The sequence below is a fragment of the Microtus pennsylvanicus genome, chromosome X (assembly GCF_037038515.1).
Source record: "Microtus pennsylvanicus isolate mMicPen1 chromosome X, mMicPen1.hap1, whole genome shotgun sequence".
In the NCBI taxonomy this organism is placed as follows: Eukaryota; Metazoa; Chordata; class Mammalia; order Rodentia; family Cricetidae; genus Microtus; species Microtus pennsylvanicus.
In genome coordinates, this window is record NC_134601.1 from 127,323,242 (window position 1) to 127,341,244 (window position 18,003).

The following is an 18,003-nucleotide window of genomic DNA, read 5'->3' on the forward strand; positions in this document are numbered from 1 at the left end:
TGAGCTGCCATGTGGGCACTGAAAATTGAATCAGGGTCCTCTGGAAGAACAGTCAGTGATCTTAACTGCAGAGCCATCTCTCCAGCCCTGCCAGTATATCTTTTGACTTACGGTTGTTTTGATGTAAAAGATTTGTGTTAAAAGACCAAGGGAGGACTATAACATTATGAAATATACATTTAGCCATAGACTGAGGTTCCTGATACAGTTCCAAAAACTAAAATCATAATGAGTTGACGGATCACTGATTACTCCTAGGTAACTTTCCCATGAGAGCTAGTCATTACAGAAACCAAAGCAGGCTTAGATGACTGGGCCTTCTAGTCCCCTGTCCCACACCTAATAGGAAAAGATGATTAAAAGTTGGGTTGATCGTCAACAGCCAAGGATTTAATTTATTGTGTCTATGAACCAAACTCCCCATAAAAACTCAAAAGCACTGGGAAGTGGTGGCACACGCCTTTAATCCCGGCAGAGGCAGGCAGATCTCTGTGAGTTCAAGGCCAGTCTGGTCTATAAGTTCTAGTTCCAGGACAAGCTCCAAAGCTACAGAGAAACCCTGTCTTGAAAAACAAAACAAAACAAAACAAACCAAAAAAGAAACTCATAAGCTCAGGACTGGAGAAATGCATCAGCTATTAGAGTGCTTGCTGCTCTTGCAGAGAACCTGAGCTCAGTTCCTAGTATTCATGTCAGATGGCTCACAACTACCTGTAACTCCAGCTCCAAAGGATCTTATGGCCTCCTTGGGCACCCTCACTCACAAGTATATACCCACAAATGCAAACAAAGACACAGACACCTCCACACACCAATAGACTAGCTGTGTGTCCTATAATCCAGTTCTGACGCATATCTTGAGGCAGCATCAGAGAGATATCACATGTTAAGACTCAGTCCCATAAGATGACCTTTCACTTCGGATTACAATTATAAGCCTAGACTGTGACCTATGGTTTTGACCATCCAACTGAAAATTAAGTTTCTATGTACTACTCCATTGGTTAATTTGCTAGAGTTTCTTGTGGTTTTCAAGGAAACACAATTACTCTTTGTCTGTGCATGTAGTGTACATACATACATGAAGACAAAACAATCATACACAGAAATCTTTTTTTTTTTTAAAAGGCAAAACCCAACACAAGACCCTGTCTCAAACAAGTTGGATCCATTCTTGCTGTGGCACATATACTCACAAATACACACACACACATTAACTTTTTTATTTTTATTATTTGCAATTATGTGTGTGTGTTTGTATGTATGTGCATATGCCCTCAAAGGCCAGAAGCACCAGATCCCCTGGAGCTGTAGTTATAAGCAGTTGTGAGCCAGCTGATATGTTAGGTCCTCTGAAAGGGCAGCAACTGCTCTTAATCATTAATCATCAAAATTTTTTTAGATTTATTTATTATGTATACAACATTCTGTCTCCATGTATGCCCACACGCCAGAGGAGGGAGCCAGATCTCATTACAGATGGTTGTGAGCCACCATGTGGTTGCTGGGAATTGAACTCAGGACCTATAGAAGAGCAGCCAGTGCTCTTAACCACTGAGCCATCTCTCCAGCCCCAATCATCAAAATTTTTAAAACTGAAAAAGTCAGGATAAATTGAGCATGAACAGCAGGTCTCTCACAAACTTTGCTTCTTTTCTTTTTTTAATTTATTTTTTATTTTATATGTATGTGTTTTATCTACACATATGTGTGTTTGTGTGACTAGTGGCCACATAGTCCAGAAGAGGGTGTTGAATTCTCTGGGACTGAAGTCACAGAGATTGTGAATTACCACGTGGGTGCTGGAAACCAAGCTCAGGTCCATGGAAAAGCAGACAATGGTCTTAACTCTGAACCACCTCTCCAGCCCAAGCTATGTTTGTTTGGATAGGATATTTTAGCTGACTTTCCATTTTCCCAGATATAAAAGTAGGACTAGCTATCCTGTCTTCATAGTGTTCAACAGCAATCTTCTTCCCACTGGCACTACCCCCAGAAGGAAGGCGGAGCCTCATGAGGTAGACACTTTAGTTTCCTTTTTGGGCAAGTGGAAGGCCTTTCTCAGCTTTATAGAAGAAGTAAACACCTGCTAAAGAAGAAGTCTCAGACAGACAACTGCAGAAATAAGAGATTCTTAACTGTTGAGCTGTCCAAAAACCGTGCCAAAAGCTCCAAGATTGTCACTTTTGTGAGTTGTCACATGCCACTGGAGTGGGCTTTTTGGTGACATGGGTGCTTTTTTTTTTTTGAGTCATTCCTGCTCTTTTAAGTTACCCTTCACTCATACTCCTGTTAGTAACCCCAGTAAAAAGTCATTAATTAGTTCACCATGTTAGACTTTAGAGCAACCATTACTTAGTTGTGTCGTGGGTTTCCTTTCTGAGGTGAGTAGATATGTGTGTATCGTGTCTCCCCAAGGAAAGTCTATCATATAACACAGGGTGACTGAGAAGGTTGACAGGAAGTCTGAATACATGCTCAGAAAGAGGACTCTCCAGTCTTACCACAGAACCAGGGTAGAGACGCTTGATGCTTTCCATTATTTCTGCTTTTCGCTGCTGGCGACTGCTCTCCTGACGGTCAATGCGCGCATCCCCCAATTGCTCCATCACCTGGTTCAGCTCCTTATTGATCTCATCAATACGACGCTTGGCCATCTCCACTTCCTCTGTCAATTCTCCTTCTAGCTTCTTCTGTTCCTCTAGGGACTGCCTGCAAAGAAAGAAAGTACAAGAGTTAGCCTGTCTGGTGAGATACTATTTGTAACCGAAGGACTCTGGTAGACCTGCTTGAAGAGGAGCAAGATAAGCAGAAAGGAGATGCGGAAGGAGAAGAGGAGAAGTATTGCACAGTCACATACTTGCTAGTGGTAATGTATTCCTCTAGCTTCTCGATCCGTTTCTGATTCTCTTCAATTTCCCGGAGTTTTTGCTTGATCTTGGCCTGGGCAATAAATACACTCCATTACTAAAGGGTGAGTCAGTTAACCCAAGCCCATGTGGTATTGGCTTACACCCTTATTGACCTCACGCATCCAAAATTCCAATAGCCCAACACAATCTGTCACTAATGCAGGAGGCCTCCCAAAACAGCAGAGGGGTTAAAGACATTAAAAGAAAATCCACAGAATCAATCTGGGTTCATAGGAGCTGACAGAATCTGAACCAACAACTAGGAAGCCTGCATGGGACTGACCTAGACCCTCTGCATATATGTTATGGTTGTATAGCTTGGTGTTCTTGTGGGACTCATAGTGGGAGCAGGGGCTGTCTCTGACTCTGACCAACTTTTGGGACCCTATTCCTCATTCTGGGCTGCCTTGCCCAGCCTTAATACATGGAGATGTATATAGTCTTATTGCAACTTGATATGCCATGCTTTGTTGACATCCATGGGAGGCCTGCTGCTTTCTGAATAGAAACAGAGAAGGAGTGTATTGGGAGGGAGGGCAGAGGGAAGGTAAGGGAGGAATGGGAGGAGAAGAGGGAAGAACTGTGGTCAGGATATAAAATAAATAAATTTATAACTTTAAAAAAAAGCAGAAACATATATAAAGTCCAGTCCACTAATAGATAAGGCTTCCAAGGGTTCCAAAACCTCTCAAAGGTATTGTATCCAGTCCAGGTTTCCTCACCAATCTAACACGCAAAGTAAAGCTTCATAGACCTCTCTGACCCTGCTGTCTCATCTGTAAGATGTAGGTAATTTCCACTTCACAGAGTACACAGTAAGTACTTAATACAGGGTGTGCATTAATATTAATGCCTACGATGTTCTCTTAAATATCTAAAATAAATGTTAGCTGAACGCCTAGATCATTATAGGCTCTTGGGATAACATAAGAACTTTCTATCATTATTACTAATATTAGAGTGGCAGTAAGCAAAGTATATTTGGTAATAGTGTGAGCTTTAGAGCCAGCCTGCCCAGGTTCATATCCTAAGCCTGTAGCTAAGTAATTATGGGATTACTATTATTATTAAGCAAATTACTCTACCACTGTGACGCAGTTTCCTCGTTTGGAAGGTGAGGATAATAATAGCAACTATCCCCTAAAGGCAATCATAAATGAAGACTATACATAAAGCATAGTGCTTAACACACAGTAGCGGCCTGACAGATAAAAACTTCTGTTGTTATTGAAACTATCATTATTTCTTTATTTAGGGATTATCACCCTTGATCTTTTTGCTTGTTGTTGATGCTGGGAACTGAATTCAGGGTAAATATGCTAAGCACACACTGCTGCAGAGTTATACCCCCATGCCTCATTCTTTAATTTTTGCCTACCTCTGTCTCTACTTTCTTCCGCTCTTCCAGATCTAGACGGTCCTGGTCAGCTTTCTGATCTCTATTAAACTTCTCCAGCTCCTGAGCCAAAGTGGCTGCTCTCTTGCTGGCTTCTTCTTTCAGTCGGTGGTATTTCTTTACCTGTGTTATGAACAGGAAAAAGAGGACAGCTTACTCAGTCAGCATATGTTAAGTTACTGAGCTTTTCACCTGCAACCCTTTCAAGACTTACCTGATTCTCCTCTAGGGTCAAGTCTCTGCCCTGACTCTGACTCTCTTCCTCCATCCGTTCTTCAAACTCCTGTCGGGCCTTCTCCACGGACAACATCTCTTTCTCCAGTTCATCCATGTCACCCTTACGTTTCTTGTAATGCTTCTGAGCATTTTGCAGAGACTTCTTGGCTGCCTCAAGCTTCTTGATTTTGTGGGAGGTATTCTCTTTGGCTTTGATGTACTGAGGACGTTTCTGATTCAACTCCGAGTCCTTTTCCCTTTTGCCAAAGGAAAAAAAGACAATCAGCCCTGCAGAAGGTAGGCTCCCAGGCTTTTCATACCAAAAGAGGGGCCTCGGTATTCCCTGCCAACCTCGTGGAAACACTGTAAAGAAAAAGGGCTTAATGCCTTAGAGATCCTCAAAAACCAACAGCTCAGAGGTGGTGGCACATGCCTTTAATCCCAGGACTCAGGAGGCAGAGGCAGGCAGATTTCTGAGTTTGAGGCCAGCATGGTCTAGAGAAAAAGTTTCAGGAAAACCAGACCTGTAACACAGAGAAACCCTGTCTGAAAAAAAAAAAAAACAACCAAACAAACAACCAAACAACAACAAAAGAGAAAACCAGAAGGATGCAGTTTGAGTACTTCTTGGAACCTACCATCATCCTGGCATTCTTGTCACGCCAAAAGACAAAATTACCACCCCTGCTTCAACCCTTGCAACTTTGGGGTTCTTCATGACAACAGATTTCACTGAATCCTGATAAATGTCAAATACTGTCCCATAAGGTCGAAGCAAACCCTAAGACAGGTCTCTCATTAAAAACTTCACAAAAAATCTACGTTTACCGAATTGCCTTCATCTGATCGAATCACTTCTCATCCGATTCCTTAAACTCCTAGATACAGTGCTTGTCTCAAAGGTCGGCCCTCTTGTTCATCCCACTTCCCACTGCTTCCTCTTATATGCTAACTTGTCAACACAGAGGCCGCTTCTTTTATTCTTTCTTAATTACTTGTATCAGACACACAAGCAAGCACACACATTCGTTAGTATATGTGAGCACATGTGTACCCACATGCAGAGATCAGAGAACAACTTGTAGAACTCAGTTCTCTCCTCCACCATATGGATCCCAGTGATTTAACCCAGGTCACTAGGCTTGGCCTCAAGCACCTTTACCCAATGAGCTATGTCAAAGCTGAGCTACCTTACTGTCCCAAGCCTGAATTCTTTTTTTTTTTTTTTTTTTTTTTTTTTTTGGTTTTTCGAGACAGGGTTTCTCTGTGGCTTTGGAGCCTGTCCTGGAACTAGCTCTTGTAGACCAGGCTGGTCTCGAACTCACAGAGATCCACCTGCCTCTGCCTCCCGAGTGCTGGGATTAAAGGCGTGCGCCACCACCGCCCGGCTGAATTCTTAATACTCTATTGTATTAACGAAAGCCAAGAAATAGGCCTGGGTCAACGGGAAAAAAAACAAATTAGTAGAAATACTAGACTCTGAGCTCAAAGGATCCCAAGAGATAGCACAATTGCTAGTTTCCCACAGGTTCCAGGCCTGGGCACGCCTCTTACTTGATCTCCTTCTCAATCTGTTGCTGCTCCCGCATCATTTTGCCCAGTTCTTTCTTCTTCTCCTTCAGCTCATCCTCTACCTTGTCCATCCGCTTCTTGTCCTTCTCAATCTCCTTGTTCTTAGAGGCCAGTTCCTTGTTGAGCTTCTCGATCTCCACTTCATTATGGTACAGCTTAAAGAGCTGCAACTGTACCTGGGCTCGTACCACCTCATCCTTCAGGCGCTGGTAGCGGTCCGCCTATGCAAAGAGGAATGGGGGCAGGGGATCAGTAAGACACTGCCTTTATCTTGGTCCCTTAGATCTAAGAGGCAGCCAGGCCACCAACCTCTTCCTTCTCTTGTTTGGCTTCCTTGCGTTCAGCTGCAATATTTTTCTTGCGATGGTAATTAAACTGCGTGTCCTCTTCAGCCTTCACCATTTCTTTCTTTCGCTTGTCATACTCCTGTGCTAGCTCCCCAGAGCGACTTATTTCTTCAAATAAAGCTGTCCTCTCCTTAGGGTTCTTCATGGCAATAGACTCCACTGCACCCTAACAAAGGTCAAAGCACACTGCCCCATTTAGACCTCTGCTGGCTCAATCTACCCTGCCCACTTCAGAAGTTTATCAACCCTCTTCTCCCCAACTAGTGCCACATTTCAAGGCTTTTTTAAGGATGGGAGACAGAATAAGTACTGAGGATTAAAGGTCAGTATGTACTCCATCAATGAGGTATATTCCCTGTCCTTTGTTTACTTTTCTTATTGTGAGACAGGGTCTCACTAAGCTGTCTAGGCTGGGTTTGAACTTCTTCTGTAGTCCAGGCAAACCTTGAACTTAAAATCCTCTTGCTTTAGGTGGTGGTATGGGCCTGTGCCACCAGATCAGCCATATTGGGATTTAATGCCACATTCTCTGCCTCTGAACATAAAGAGACAAACACAAAGGTAACACAGTGGTATATTATATGAAATGACTAAAGCAGCCCAGAAAATTCAAGCTTGAGAGGCAAAAAAACCTTAAGTAGGGAACTCTATTTGGGAAGACCTTACATAGGTGACATCTATGCTGACGTTGGAATATATGGGAAAACTAACCAAAAAGAGAGGAAAGCAGGCTGGGGAACATAACATAGTCCCAAGTAGTGCTGATACCACTGGTCTAGGAACTATAATTTAAGAACAACCATTCTAAGACAAGAAGAAAGGAATCACTGAACTGCTTTACAGAAAGACAGAGAAGAAAGACTTCTTTCCTTATCCAGCTGAGGGGAAACTGAAAGAGGTCAGAATGGAATATGGAAGCCCACTAAAGAATGTGCTATGACAAAAGAACTTGGAGATAAAGCAGGCCTAGGTGGGACAGGAAAGGTAAAAAAAAAAAAAACAGCAAATAGTCAATAATGACTTAAAAACACCAAAAGGGGGCTGACTAGGTGGCTCAACAGTTAAGAGCACTAGTGGTTCTTCCTTCCAGAGGATCCAGGTTTAATTTCCAGCACCCACATGGAGGCTCACAACTATCTGTAACTCTAGTTCCAGAGAATCCAACACACTCTTCCATGCACAGTGGACATATATAAGTGCAAGCAAAACACTCATACACATAAAACAAAAATATTTTTAAATGCCCACAGTCTGGGCATGGTGGCACATGCCTTTAATCCTGGACTTAGGAGGCCAGCCAGGGCTACACAGTGAGACCCTATCTTTAAAAAGAAAAAAGAAAAAGAAAGCCCATAGAGGAGAACTAACTACAGTCACATTACTAAAGTAATACATTTCTAGTTGCCTTCTAAATACTTTTCCATATACCCAGAGATAAGTTCAAGTTTTACATCTCATCAAAGAAGCTTCTTCTTATTTTCTAACTAAGACAATCAGAGAGATCAATAACTGGTCAAAATGCAGAAAATAAATGATCAGAGTGCCCAGCCCCAAATGTATCATCTATAAGAGAGCCCCTACATCTATGGTTCAGGGAACATTTCAGGAGAGGAGGCAGAAAGATTACAGGAGCCTGAGGGCCAGGATGACTGCTGTATAATAGTTTCTTCCTGACAGGACAAAGATGGTGTTCCCAAGAACTCTCAACAATATGGCTGTCAGCACAAGACCTGTAAAGACTACTACATCAATGGACACACCAATATGGATGGGGGTTTACTTTCAAAGGTGAACCAATTTCCACACTGCCTACCCCATCCCCATAGGAACAAGATCTCAGCCTTAAAACATACAAATAAGAGCAAATACTAATAAAACAAATATAGGGGCTAGAAAAATGGCCTAGTGGTAAAGAGTACTTGTTCTTGCAGAGGACTCTTATTTAGTTCCCACCACAACCCACAGGGTGGCTCACAAACATCTGTAACTCCATTTATAGGGGGTCTGATGCTGCCTTCTGGCCTGTGGGCATCAGGCACACCACACATGTGCACATACAAACAAAACATTCAAACATATAAAATAAAAATCTTTTTAAAAAATCTTATAGACGCTGGGCAGTGGTGGCACACGCCTTTAATCCCAGCACTCAGGAGGCAGAGGCAGGCGGATCTCTGTGAGTTCAAGGCCATTCTGGTCTACAAGAGCTAGTTCCAGGACAGGCTCCAAAGCCAGAGAAACCCTGTCTCGAAAATCCAAAAACAAACAACAACAACAAAAAAAAAAATCTATAGATAGATAGACAGACAGACAGACACAGAAGAGGTCATAAATTCCAGAGGAGGTGGTTAGAGAGATACAAGAGTTGGAGAGAGGGAACGTGGAAAGGATGCAATACAGCAATAAAATCTTCAAATAAAAATTTTTAAGGAAGCCGGGCGGTGGTGGCGCATACCTTTAATCCCAGCACTCGGGAGACAGAGGCAGGCTGCTCTCTGTGAGTTCGAGGCCAGCCTGGTCTACAAGAGCTAGTTCCAGGACAGGCACCAAAAACTACAGAGAAACCCTGTCTCGAAAATCCAAAAAAAAAAAAATTTTTTTTAAGGATAAAAAATAAAAGTAATTTGCTGAGCACAGTGGTGCACACCTTTAATCCTATTATTCAGAAAGCAGAAGCAGGCAGATATTTTTGAGTTCAAGGCCTGCTTGGTCTACATAGTGAGTTCCAGGACAGCCAGGATTATACAATGAGAACCTGTATTAAAAAAAATAGCCCACCTGGAAGACAAGGAAGTTACGAGCTTTGATGAGAATACCCAACTTCTCTAACTCTTCACTGTATTCATGTAGCTGGACAACTTTGTTGTTGATCTTGTACTCAGAAGAGCCCCCTACAAGACAATGAATGAGTTAGCAAGGGTCAGGTAGTCCTCCCATCCTAGCAAATGAGTCTATCTGCTTCCTTGGACTCGAGTCTTTTGATCAGCCTTACCCACCTACAATGACACGGGCAAAAGTGCGGTCCTCAGCACCCTCCTCAGAGTAGACCATGCTTACAAAGGCTCGGTTAGCAGCTGGCTTGCCCACAGGAGCTCCATGTATCAGGTCCCGCAGAGTCTTTACCCGCAAGTTGCTGGTTTTCTCACCAAGCACAAAGCTGATAGCATCCATGAGATTTGACTTACCTAAGAGAGAAGAGGATGAAGCAGAAGAGGGAACATTAGGAAGATGAAAAGGAGAAAAGCAATAAAGGACATTGAGAATAGAAATTGTTCTTTTCTATTCTATTTTCTAATATCAGACTAATGGAAAAGAGAAAATAAACTGTTGTCAGAAAACTGGGTCAATGACTTAGGAAAAATAGTTCCTTTGCAGTTAAATAAATTACTTGTAGGAGCCAGACACTAAAACCCCATATAAAGAAACAGGTATTCATAGAATGGATTGTTCTACAACCTTTACTATGATAACATAGAGGTATTATTTTTACCTTGTAAACCCAGTAGCTTGACCTCAACCATGCAAAAATAAAAGCAGGCTGGACTGAGGGGGCAAGACAGAAGAGTTCTAGAGATCTGTTGCACAAAAAAAGTGTGACTGTTAAAATGTAACACTGTTAAACTGTACATTAAAAGTGGTTAAATTGGCTGGTTGGTATTGTTACCTGCCTTTAAATCCCAGCACTTGGGAGGCAGAAGTAGATAGATCAAGGTGAGTTCAAGGCCAGCCGGGTCTACAAAGTGAGTTCCAGGGCAGCCAGGGCTGTTACACAGAGAACAAAAACTGTCTCCAAACAAACAAATAAACAAACAAAGAAAGGCTAATTTGGTAAATTTTTAAAAGTGCATGTTCCAGTTATAATACATTATAAAGCACCAACATTGGTTATGAAATGAAATATGTGGCCACATTCAACCTAATAAGTTATTATAATCACACTCAAATCTCTAGGAAATATAGCAAATAAAGGAACCTGGTAAACAATACAAGAAAAGCTTAAGATAAAAATAAATTGTGTAGCTAGGTGCAATGGTACATTCTTTAAACTCCATAACTTGGGAAGAAGAGGCAGGTAGATCTCTGTTGAATTCCAGGCCAGCCTTGTCTACATAGCAAATTCTAAGCCAGTCAGATCAACATAGTAAGACTTTGTCTCAAGCAATACCATCAACAAATCAAAACAACCCCCCAAAGACTAGAGAGACTAAAAGGAAAACAGGTATAGTAGCATGCTTCTAACCCTAGCCCACCTTCAGGGGACTAAAGCAGGAAAATTAAGGATTAAGAGTTCAAGGTTGGCTCAGTGCTCTTCCAGAGTACCCAGGTTTGGCTCTCAGCACCCACAAGACAGCTCACAATCATCTGAAACTCTAGGTTTCAGGGGATAAAACATCCTCTTCTGGCCTCTACTAGCACCAAGCACACGCGGTACACAGACGGACACACAAGCAAAACACACATAAGAGTTGAAGGTCAAAGCCTTTAACCCCAGCACTCAAGAGGCAGAGGAAGGCAGATCCCTGAGTTCAAGGCCAGTCTGGTCTACAAAGCAAGTTCTAGGACAGTTAGAGAAGCCTTATCTTGAAAAAAGCAAGAATTCAAGATCTCCCTTAGCTTTATGAGTTAAAACAAAACAAGATTGTGGCTATTACAAATAATGCTGCTATGAACATAGTTGAACAAATGCTTTTGTAGTATGATTGGGCATCTCTTGGGTATATTCCCAAGAGTGGTATTGCTGGATCTTGAGGTAGGTTGACTCCCAATTTTCTGAGAAACTGCCACACTGATTTCCAAAGTGGTTGCACAAGTTTGCGTTCCCACCAGCAATGGATGAGTGTTCCCGTTGTTCCATATCCTCTCCAGCATAGGTTGTCATTGGTGTTTTTGATTTTAGCCATTCTGACAGGTGTAAGATGGAAACAACCTAGATGCCCCTCAATGGAAGAATGGATGAAGAAAGTGTGGCACATCTACACATTAGAGTACTACTCAGCAGTAAAAAAACAATGGCATCTTGAATTTTGCATGCAAATGGATGGAAATAGAAAACACTATCCTGAGTGAGATAACCCAGACCCAAAAATACAAATATGAACCTTCATCCAGAGACAGATGGAGATAGAGACAGAGACCTACATCGGAACACTGGACTGAGCTCCCAAGGTCCAGTTGAAGAGCAGAAGGAGGAAGAATGAGCAAGGAAGTCAGGACCACGAGGGGTTGGTCCACCCACTGAGACAGACAGTGTGCCTGATCTAATGGGAGCTCACCAAATCCAGCTGGACTGGAACTGAACGAGCATGGGGACTGGGACTGAACGAGCATGGGATCAAACTGGACCCTCTGAATGTGGCTGACAATTGGGGCAGACTGAGTAGACAATGATAATGGCACTGGGATTTGTCTCTACTACATGTACTGACTTTTTGGGATCCTAGTCTATTTGGATGCATACCTTCCTAGGCCTGGATGGAGGGGGAAGGGCCTTGGACTTCCCACAGGGCAGGCTACCCTGCCCTTTCTTAGGACTGGAGGGGGAGGGGAGGGAGAGTGGGTGAGCGGGAGGGAAATGGGAGGAGGGGAGGAAGTGGAAATTTTGAATGGTATTATTTATAAAGCAATACAAAAAAGAATGACACTACAAAAAGAAAAAAACAAATCTTTAAAAAAAACAAATTAAAAAAAAAAACAGGACTATAGGATGTTCCACAACACAAAGGGCCTGCTCTTTTAAAAAAAAACTCGCTATCTGTACCAGGAGTGGAGGTAGGACTTTACTAGCACACACAAGACCCTGGGTTCCATCCCCATTACTAAATAAAGGCAAAATAAAACATGGATGTTACTATAGGTTAATCTTTTATTTCATTATAGGAAAAAATTTCTACACAGTCCAAGTTGGCTTTACAGTCACAAGCTTCTTGCCTCAGCCTCCCACATACTAGGATTACAAGTGTGTAAAATCCCACCCAACTTGAGAGCATGAACTATGATGGACTCATTCAAAAAAAGAAACATGAACATTTTAGGAAGGAATTAGGGAAGCTTGCATATATATTAGATAAACTGAGCAACTATAGAAGCTTGAAGCTTAAAGAAAAACTGGATAAACGATGACACACAAAAAATTTCTTTTGTTGTAATAATGAAATAGTGATAAGACAGGATAATAATTTTATATGATGCTGAAGCAATTAAAGGGGAAATGCTAAGTCTTTATTTTCAAATGTTTAAGTGGGCACATGAGAAAGAGAGAGACAGACAGACAGACAGACAGAGACAGAAAGAGACAGAGACAGGCTCTGTATATTGACCATACTGGCCTGGAACTCAGAGATCCACCTGCCTCTGCCTCCAGAGAGCTGGGATTAAAGTTGTGCACCACCACACCCTGCTACCACATATATGTTAACAAAACTTGGGAAGAAGCAAAGGAATAAGAAAACCCATGAACAGGCCATTGAGATGGCTCCACAGATTAAGGCACTAGCCACCAAGCCTGCTAACCTGAATTTGATCCCCAGGACGCACATAGAGGGAAGAGAGAACTGACTCCTGCAAAGCTGTCCTCTGATCCCTACACAAGTACCAAGCTTGCCACACAAACATAAGGACCTGAGTTTGGACTCTTTACCATCCACTTAAAAAGTTGACTTTGTTGGTGTATGCCCATCACCTAGCATTGAAAGTGGAGACAAAGTACTGAGCCTGCTGGCCAGGCAATACAGCCCAGTTGATGAGGTCCAGGCCAATAAGAGACCCTGTCTCAAAAAAATAAGCTGGAGTTGCCAGGTGGTGGTGGTGGTGCACACCATTAATCCCAGCACTCAGGAGACAGAGGCAGGTGGATTTCTGAGTTTGAGGCCAGCCTGGTCTACAGAGCAAGGCTCAGGACAGTCAGGACTGTTACACAGAGAAACCCTATCTTGAAATAAATAAATAAATAAATAAATAGTTATTGTGCGGGGAAAGACACTAACATCAACCATACAAACACACACACACAATATAAATGTCATTTTAAAAAATAATTAAATAAAAACATTAAAGAGGAGCCGGGTGGTGGTGGCGCATGCACGCCTTTAATCCCAGCACTCGGGAGGCAGAGGCAGGTGGAGTGTGAGGCCAGCCTGGTCTATGGATTGGCTCCTTAGCTACTGAGAAACCCTGTCTTAAAAAAAGAAAAAAAGAAAAGAAAAAAGAAAGAAAGCATTAAAGAGTGAAACTTGATATAATTCTGAGTCTGCTCAGATATGTACACTGAATCATACATTTGGAAAACTTTTTGTACTTTTTGAAATCACTCAGTCCAGTCTCTTGATTAAACAAGGCAAAAAGAAAGAAATGTACCAAAACAAACAAACTTGAGTAGCAAAACCAGTACAAAGTTTTTGATTTTTTTTTTGGTACAGGGTTCTACTATGCAGCCCAGGTTGACCTGGAACTCATAGCAATCTTTTTGCCTTAACTGCACAAGTGCTGAGATTATGGGTGTGTGCCATCACACCTATCAAGTATCAGGTTCTCGAACTTTTAAAATTTGTTACCAAAATTATATCATTAGTATACTATTTTTAACATACTTGGCTTCTTTTAAATATCCAATTTGTGTGCAAGCATGAGGTCAGAGGTTGATGTGGATGTCTCTTTTTTAAATAACTATTCATCTTATTTTTTGAAAAAGGATCTCTCTTGGCCTGGAAGCTCACCAACTGAGCTATATTAGCTGGCCAGCAAGTCCCAGGTATCCTGCAGTCTCCTCCTCCCCAGTGCTGGGTTATGGGTATACAGCACCACACCCAGCTTGCTTCCTAAGTGAGTGCTGAGAGTCCAAACTCATGCTCGTGTGGCAAATACTTGACAGACTGAGAGCCATCTCCGCAGCCTTCTCTTTTGTCTGACAGCACCCTGGACTCTTTTTAATACTTACTAAAATACCAATGCATAATCAGCTATTTTCTTAAAAATACTACATAACATGATTCATACAACTTTGTGATTCATGTTCACATTAATTACCCAATTTAGCTTATCCAAAAATCTTAGGAAATAGGCATTTCCTCTACTTTAAAAAGGAAGAAACCTCGTCATTCCTCAAGTTAAACGTGCCAGTTCTTTACTTCAGCTGACAGGGTGACAAAGCAGTCTACCTACATCCAGCTTCAAGATCCTTGCTCATTGTCTTTCATTCTGTTACTTGTTTGCTAAAGATCTTCAAAAATCAGCTTTGCGAGCCTGAGGTTGTGACCCAGCTGAAGTGTGTGCTTATCTAGCAGTTCAAATCCAAACACGGTATTAAACCAGGAGGAAGTGCACGCCTTTAATTCCAGCACTCTGGATGAACTAGAGTTTGACACCAGTATGGAAGATGAGATCCTATCTCAACAAATGAACAACAAACACCAAGATCAATTTGGTGTTCAATAAAGAACAGATCTGCCAGGTGGTAGTGGAGCATGCCTTTAATCCCAGCACTCTGGAGACAGAAGCAGGTGGATATCACTGAGTTTGAGGCCAACCTGGTCTACAGATCCAGGGCAGCCAGTGCTATAAAGAGAAATCCTGCCTTGGCTAAATGAATAAATAATAAATAGACGAATGAATGAATGACAGATGTATTGCTCTACAATCTAGACTGTCTCGCCATTGCAGCAGAAGTAGCACATAACATAAACTGGAATTTGGTCTTTCAAACACCAATTTCCAATCTTTGAGCTTCTTTGAGTTTCAAGGATTAAAATCTCACAACTACTCACAATTCTTCAATGCTGCAAACATTTTTCTAATGTGCAGTGTGAACACTAACAAAACATCTCAAGAAATAGCTTCTTGAGGACACTCATACTCTAATAGTGAAGATACAAAACAGGTACTATAAATTTGTGACAGAAAATAAAGTCTGAGCCAGGAGGTGGTGGCGCACGCCTTTAATCCCAGGACTTGGGAGGCAGAGGCAGGTGGATCTCTGTGAGTTCACGGCCAGCCTGGACTATAGAGTGAGTTCCAGGACAGGTTCGAAAGCTATAAGGACGGATGGATGGGCAGATGGAAGGAAGGACTCTGTGCCAGAGAGAGAAAGAGAGAGAGAGAGAGAGAGAGAGAGAGAGAGAGAGAGAGAGAGAGAGAGAGAGAGCGCGAGCGAGCAATTTACAAAGTGGGAACCAAGATCAAGGAGTGCTTTATAGAGCCAAGCTTTGAAAGATATGGAGAGACAGAAGGCAGGTGTGGTATAACACATTCAGCATTTGGGAGGGGGAGGCATGACTAAGAGTTTGAAGCCTAAGATACTGTCTCAAAAAAAACAAAAGAATAGAGAGGGTAAGAACTCAGGTCAAGGGCTTTTTCAAAATAGCTGGGTTATAATTCTAATAATGCTGAGAGGACTGGATTTTAACAAGTGGCACGATATCAAAACCCTAAGAAACTTAGTCGCATTAACCCTCTAGGCCAGTGGTTCTTTTTTCTTCCCAGAGACAGGATTTCTCTGTGTAACAACTCTAACTGTCCTGGAACTAGCTCTGTAGACCAGGCTGGCCTCGAACTCAAAAAGCTTCACCTACCTCTGCCTCCCGAGTGCTGGGGTTAAAGGCCTGCAACCACCATCTGGTGCCAGTGGCTCTTAAATCTTGTTGGAGAAGGAAGTAACCTGTCATCATCACCCCATCCCAGGACCCTGGCACTGTCAGGAGACATTTTTGATGGTCACTTCTGGGAAGTGGACGTGCTGTCATTTAGAGGGCAGAAGCCAGGAATACAGCTAAACACAGGACCAACCCCACTGCAAAGTGTGCTGCTCAAGTGCCAGGGTTGGGAAACGTTGCTCTAAGCAGAGAACAAAACACAGGCAAGAGTCCAGGGAAAATATTTGCTATAAGCTACTTTAAGGCAAGACTGGCCTGCCAGGCTAGAAAAAGAGTAAACTAGAGCATCTCTGGAGTGGAGGAACACAGCCAAGATTCCCAAATGACATTTCTAGGGATAGGTAGGAGGAGTTCACATGCTATAAATCATTAAGACACGATATGTTAAGATATCAATTAATTTATTTTATATAATTATATATGATTAATATTACTAAGATATTAAGATGATTATCAAGATATTAAGATAGTAGACTTAAGTATGAAAAAATAGGCTTACTTACTACCAAATCAATATATCGACTACCAAAGTCAATTTAAACTATCAGCTTAACCCCTTTTCTACAGAGCATTTATAACAGCCTAAATACACTTTGTACTTTATCTTCTATAGTAAGTTTGCTGCGATCACGGACTTGGCTTATTTTCTGCATAAACTTAACCGATAAACCCCGAAACATTCAACAAATGTGGCAAGCCAACAAGTTCAGGTTCATTACGGCTTCCTGATATGAAAGGAACAAATCGAGGCAACAATGTCTTAAGTGCGTAGGGTGCGAAGGTCGGAATTGCACTCTGTTGAGCAGAGGGCCGCAGCTGAAAAGAAGGAAAAAGGAACTGGAGTGTTCTAGTGAGACGCGCGGGTGTGGAGGAGGCTGGCTAAAACAGAGAGTATACTACTAGAGATCCGACGCACTGCAGAGATAACGGTCCCAAAGTTTCCCAGAGGTGTCAAATTTAAGACAGGGAAGGTGGAACAATACAGACCGGAAAGGAGCCACCGGCCAAACACTGGCAGCAAGTTCCAGGAACGCCTCTTTTGGCGGGAGGGGTTTGGGCGGGGCAACGCACAGCTCGGCCCATACCATTCCGGACCGAGGGGTCTGCACAAAACTCGGCCAACTGACATCTGGGAAGAGACTCAAGTTAAGTGCATGGCAGAAGGGGGAGCGAGTTCGAGATGAATAATACCAAGAGGAGTAAAGGACATTTGAGGGTTCACAACGTCTCAGGTTGCATGGGATAGGTTCTACTACTATGGAGACAGACAGGGGGACCTGACCGGGACACCCACAGGGCCGCAGCCGGATTTATCTCACCAGAGCCATTGGGTCCAATGATGGCGGTGAACCTCTGAAATGGTCCGATAATCTGTCGACCCTTGTACGATTTAAAGTTCTCGATCTCAATCAGTTTCAGGAAACCCATGGCAGCGGCGCTACCGTAGGAGAGGCCGCCCCTCGCTCCCGGGAACCGAGGTTAGCCCGCGCGGGAAATACCGCGGTGCAAGCCGGGTGTACGGTAAACCTCGCGATAATAAGTTGAAGCTAATCAGATTTCCGGCTTCCGGTGCCAGGGAGCAGTCACTTCCTCCTGTAAGAGCGTCTTTTGTTGATTGGCTCGTGCGCGTGCCGGGAGTTTGGACCCCGCCCCCTTTGTAGTTGCTTCGCAACCGTCTAAGCAACCGCGGACTAGGGAAGCGTTAGTGCCCAGACGGATCGCTGTGGGGGAGAAGTGAAGGCAGGCGGGGCATGAGCCCACGCTTATTGAGACAGGTCGGAAGTTACAGCATGGTTATGCCCTCCCGGCTCCCCAGGGCGAGTAGGAGGCGGGCGCTCTGCTGTTTTGGAGTCTAGCCGGTCTGGGGGCTCCAGCAAAGGGCTCAGTCTGGAGTTAGAAGGAGGCACCTTCGGAGG

At 43.0% G+C, this 18,003-nt stretch overlaps 1 protein-coding gene across 5 annotated transcripts in view; it reads right to left on the reverse strand.

Annotated features, from left to right (window-relative positions):
• The window catches only part of Smc1a (structural maintenance of chromosomes 1A), a 41,902-nt gene extending 24,292 nt beyond the window's left edge, over nt 1-17,610 (reverse strand). Inside the window, exons 1-10 of one of the 5 annotated variants that reach the window (XM_075958677.1) lie at nt 17,407-17,599; nt 9,934-10,018; nt 9,440-9,628; nt 9,222-9,334; nt 6,406-6,609; nt 6,079-6,317; nt 4,523-4,781; nt 4,291-4,431; nt 2,861-2,943; nt 2,505-2,712 (exon numbers count right to left, since the gene is read on the reverse strand). In XM_075958677.1, the coding sequence (XP_075814792.1) occupies nt 2,505-2,712; nt 2,861-2,943; nt 4,291-4,431; nt 4,523-4,781; nt 6,079-6,317; nt 6,406-6,609; nt 9,222-9,334; nt 9,440-9,628; nt 9,934-10,018; nt 17,407-17,415 (1,530 nt within the window). In that variant the 5' untranslated portion in view covers nt 17,416-17,599. Of the gene's footprint in view, nt 1-2,504; nt 2,713-2,860; nt 2,944-4,290; nt 4,432-4,522; nt 4,782-6,078; nt 6,318-6,405; nt 6,610-9,221; nt 9,335-9,439; nt 9,629-9,933; nt 10,019-17,406 lie in introns of all 5 variants that reach the window. The other 4 variants (XM_075958674.1, XM_075958675.1, XM_075958673.1 and 1 more) reach the window with 4 other exon arrangements.
• Nucleotides 17,611-18,003: the final 393 nt, after the last annotated feature.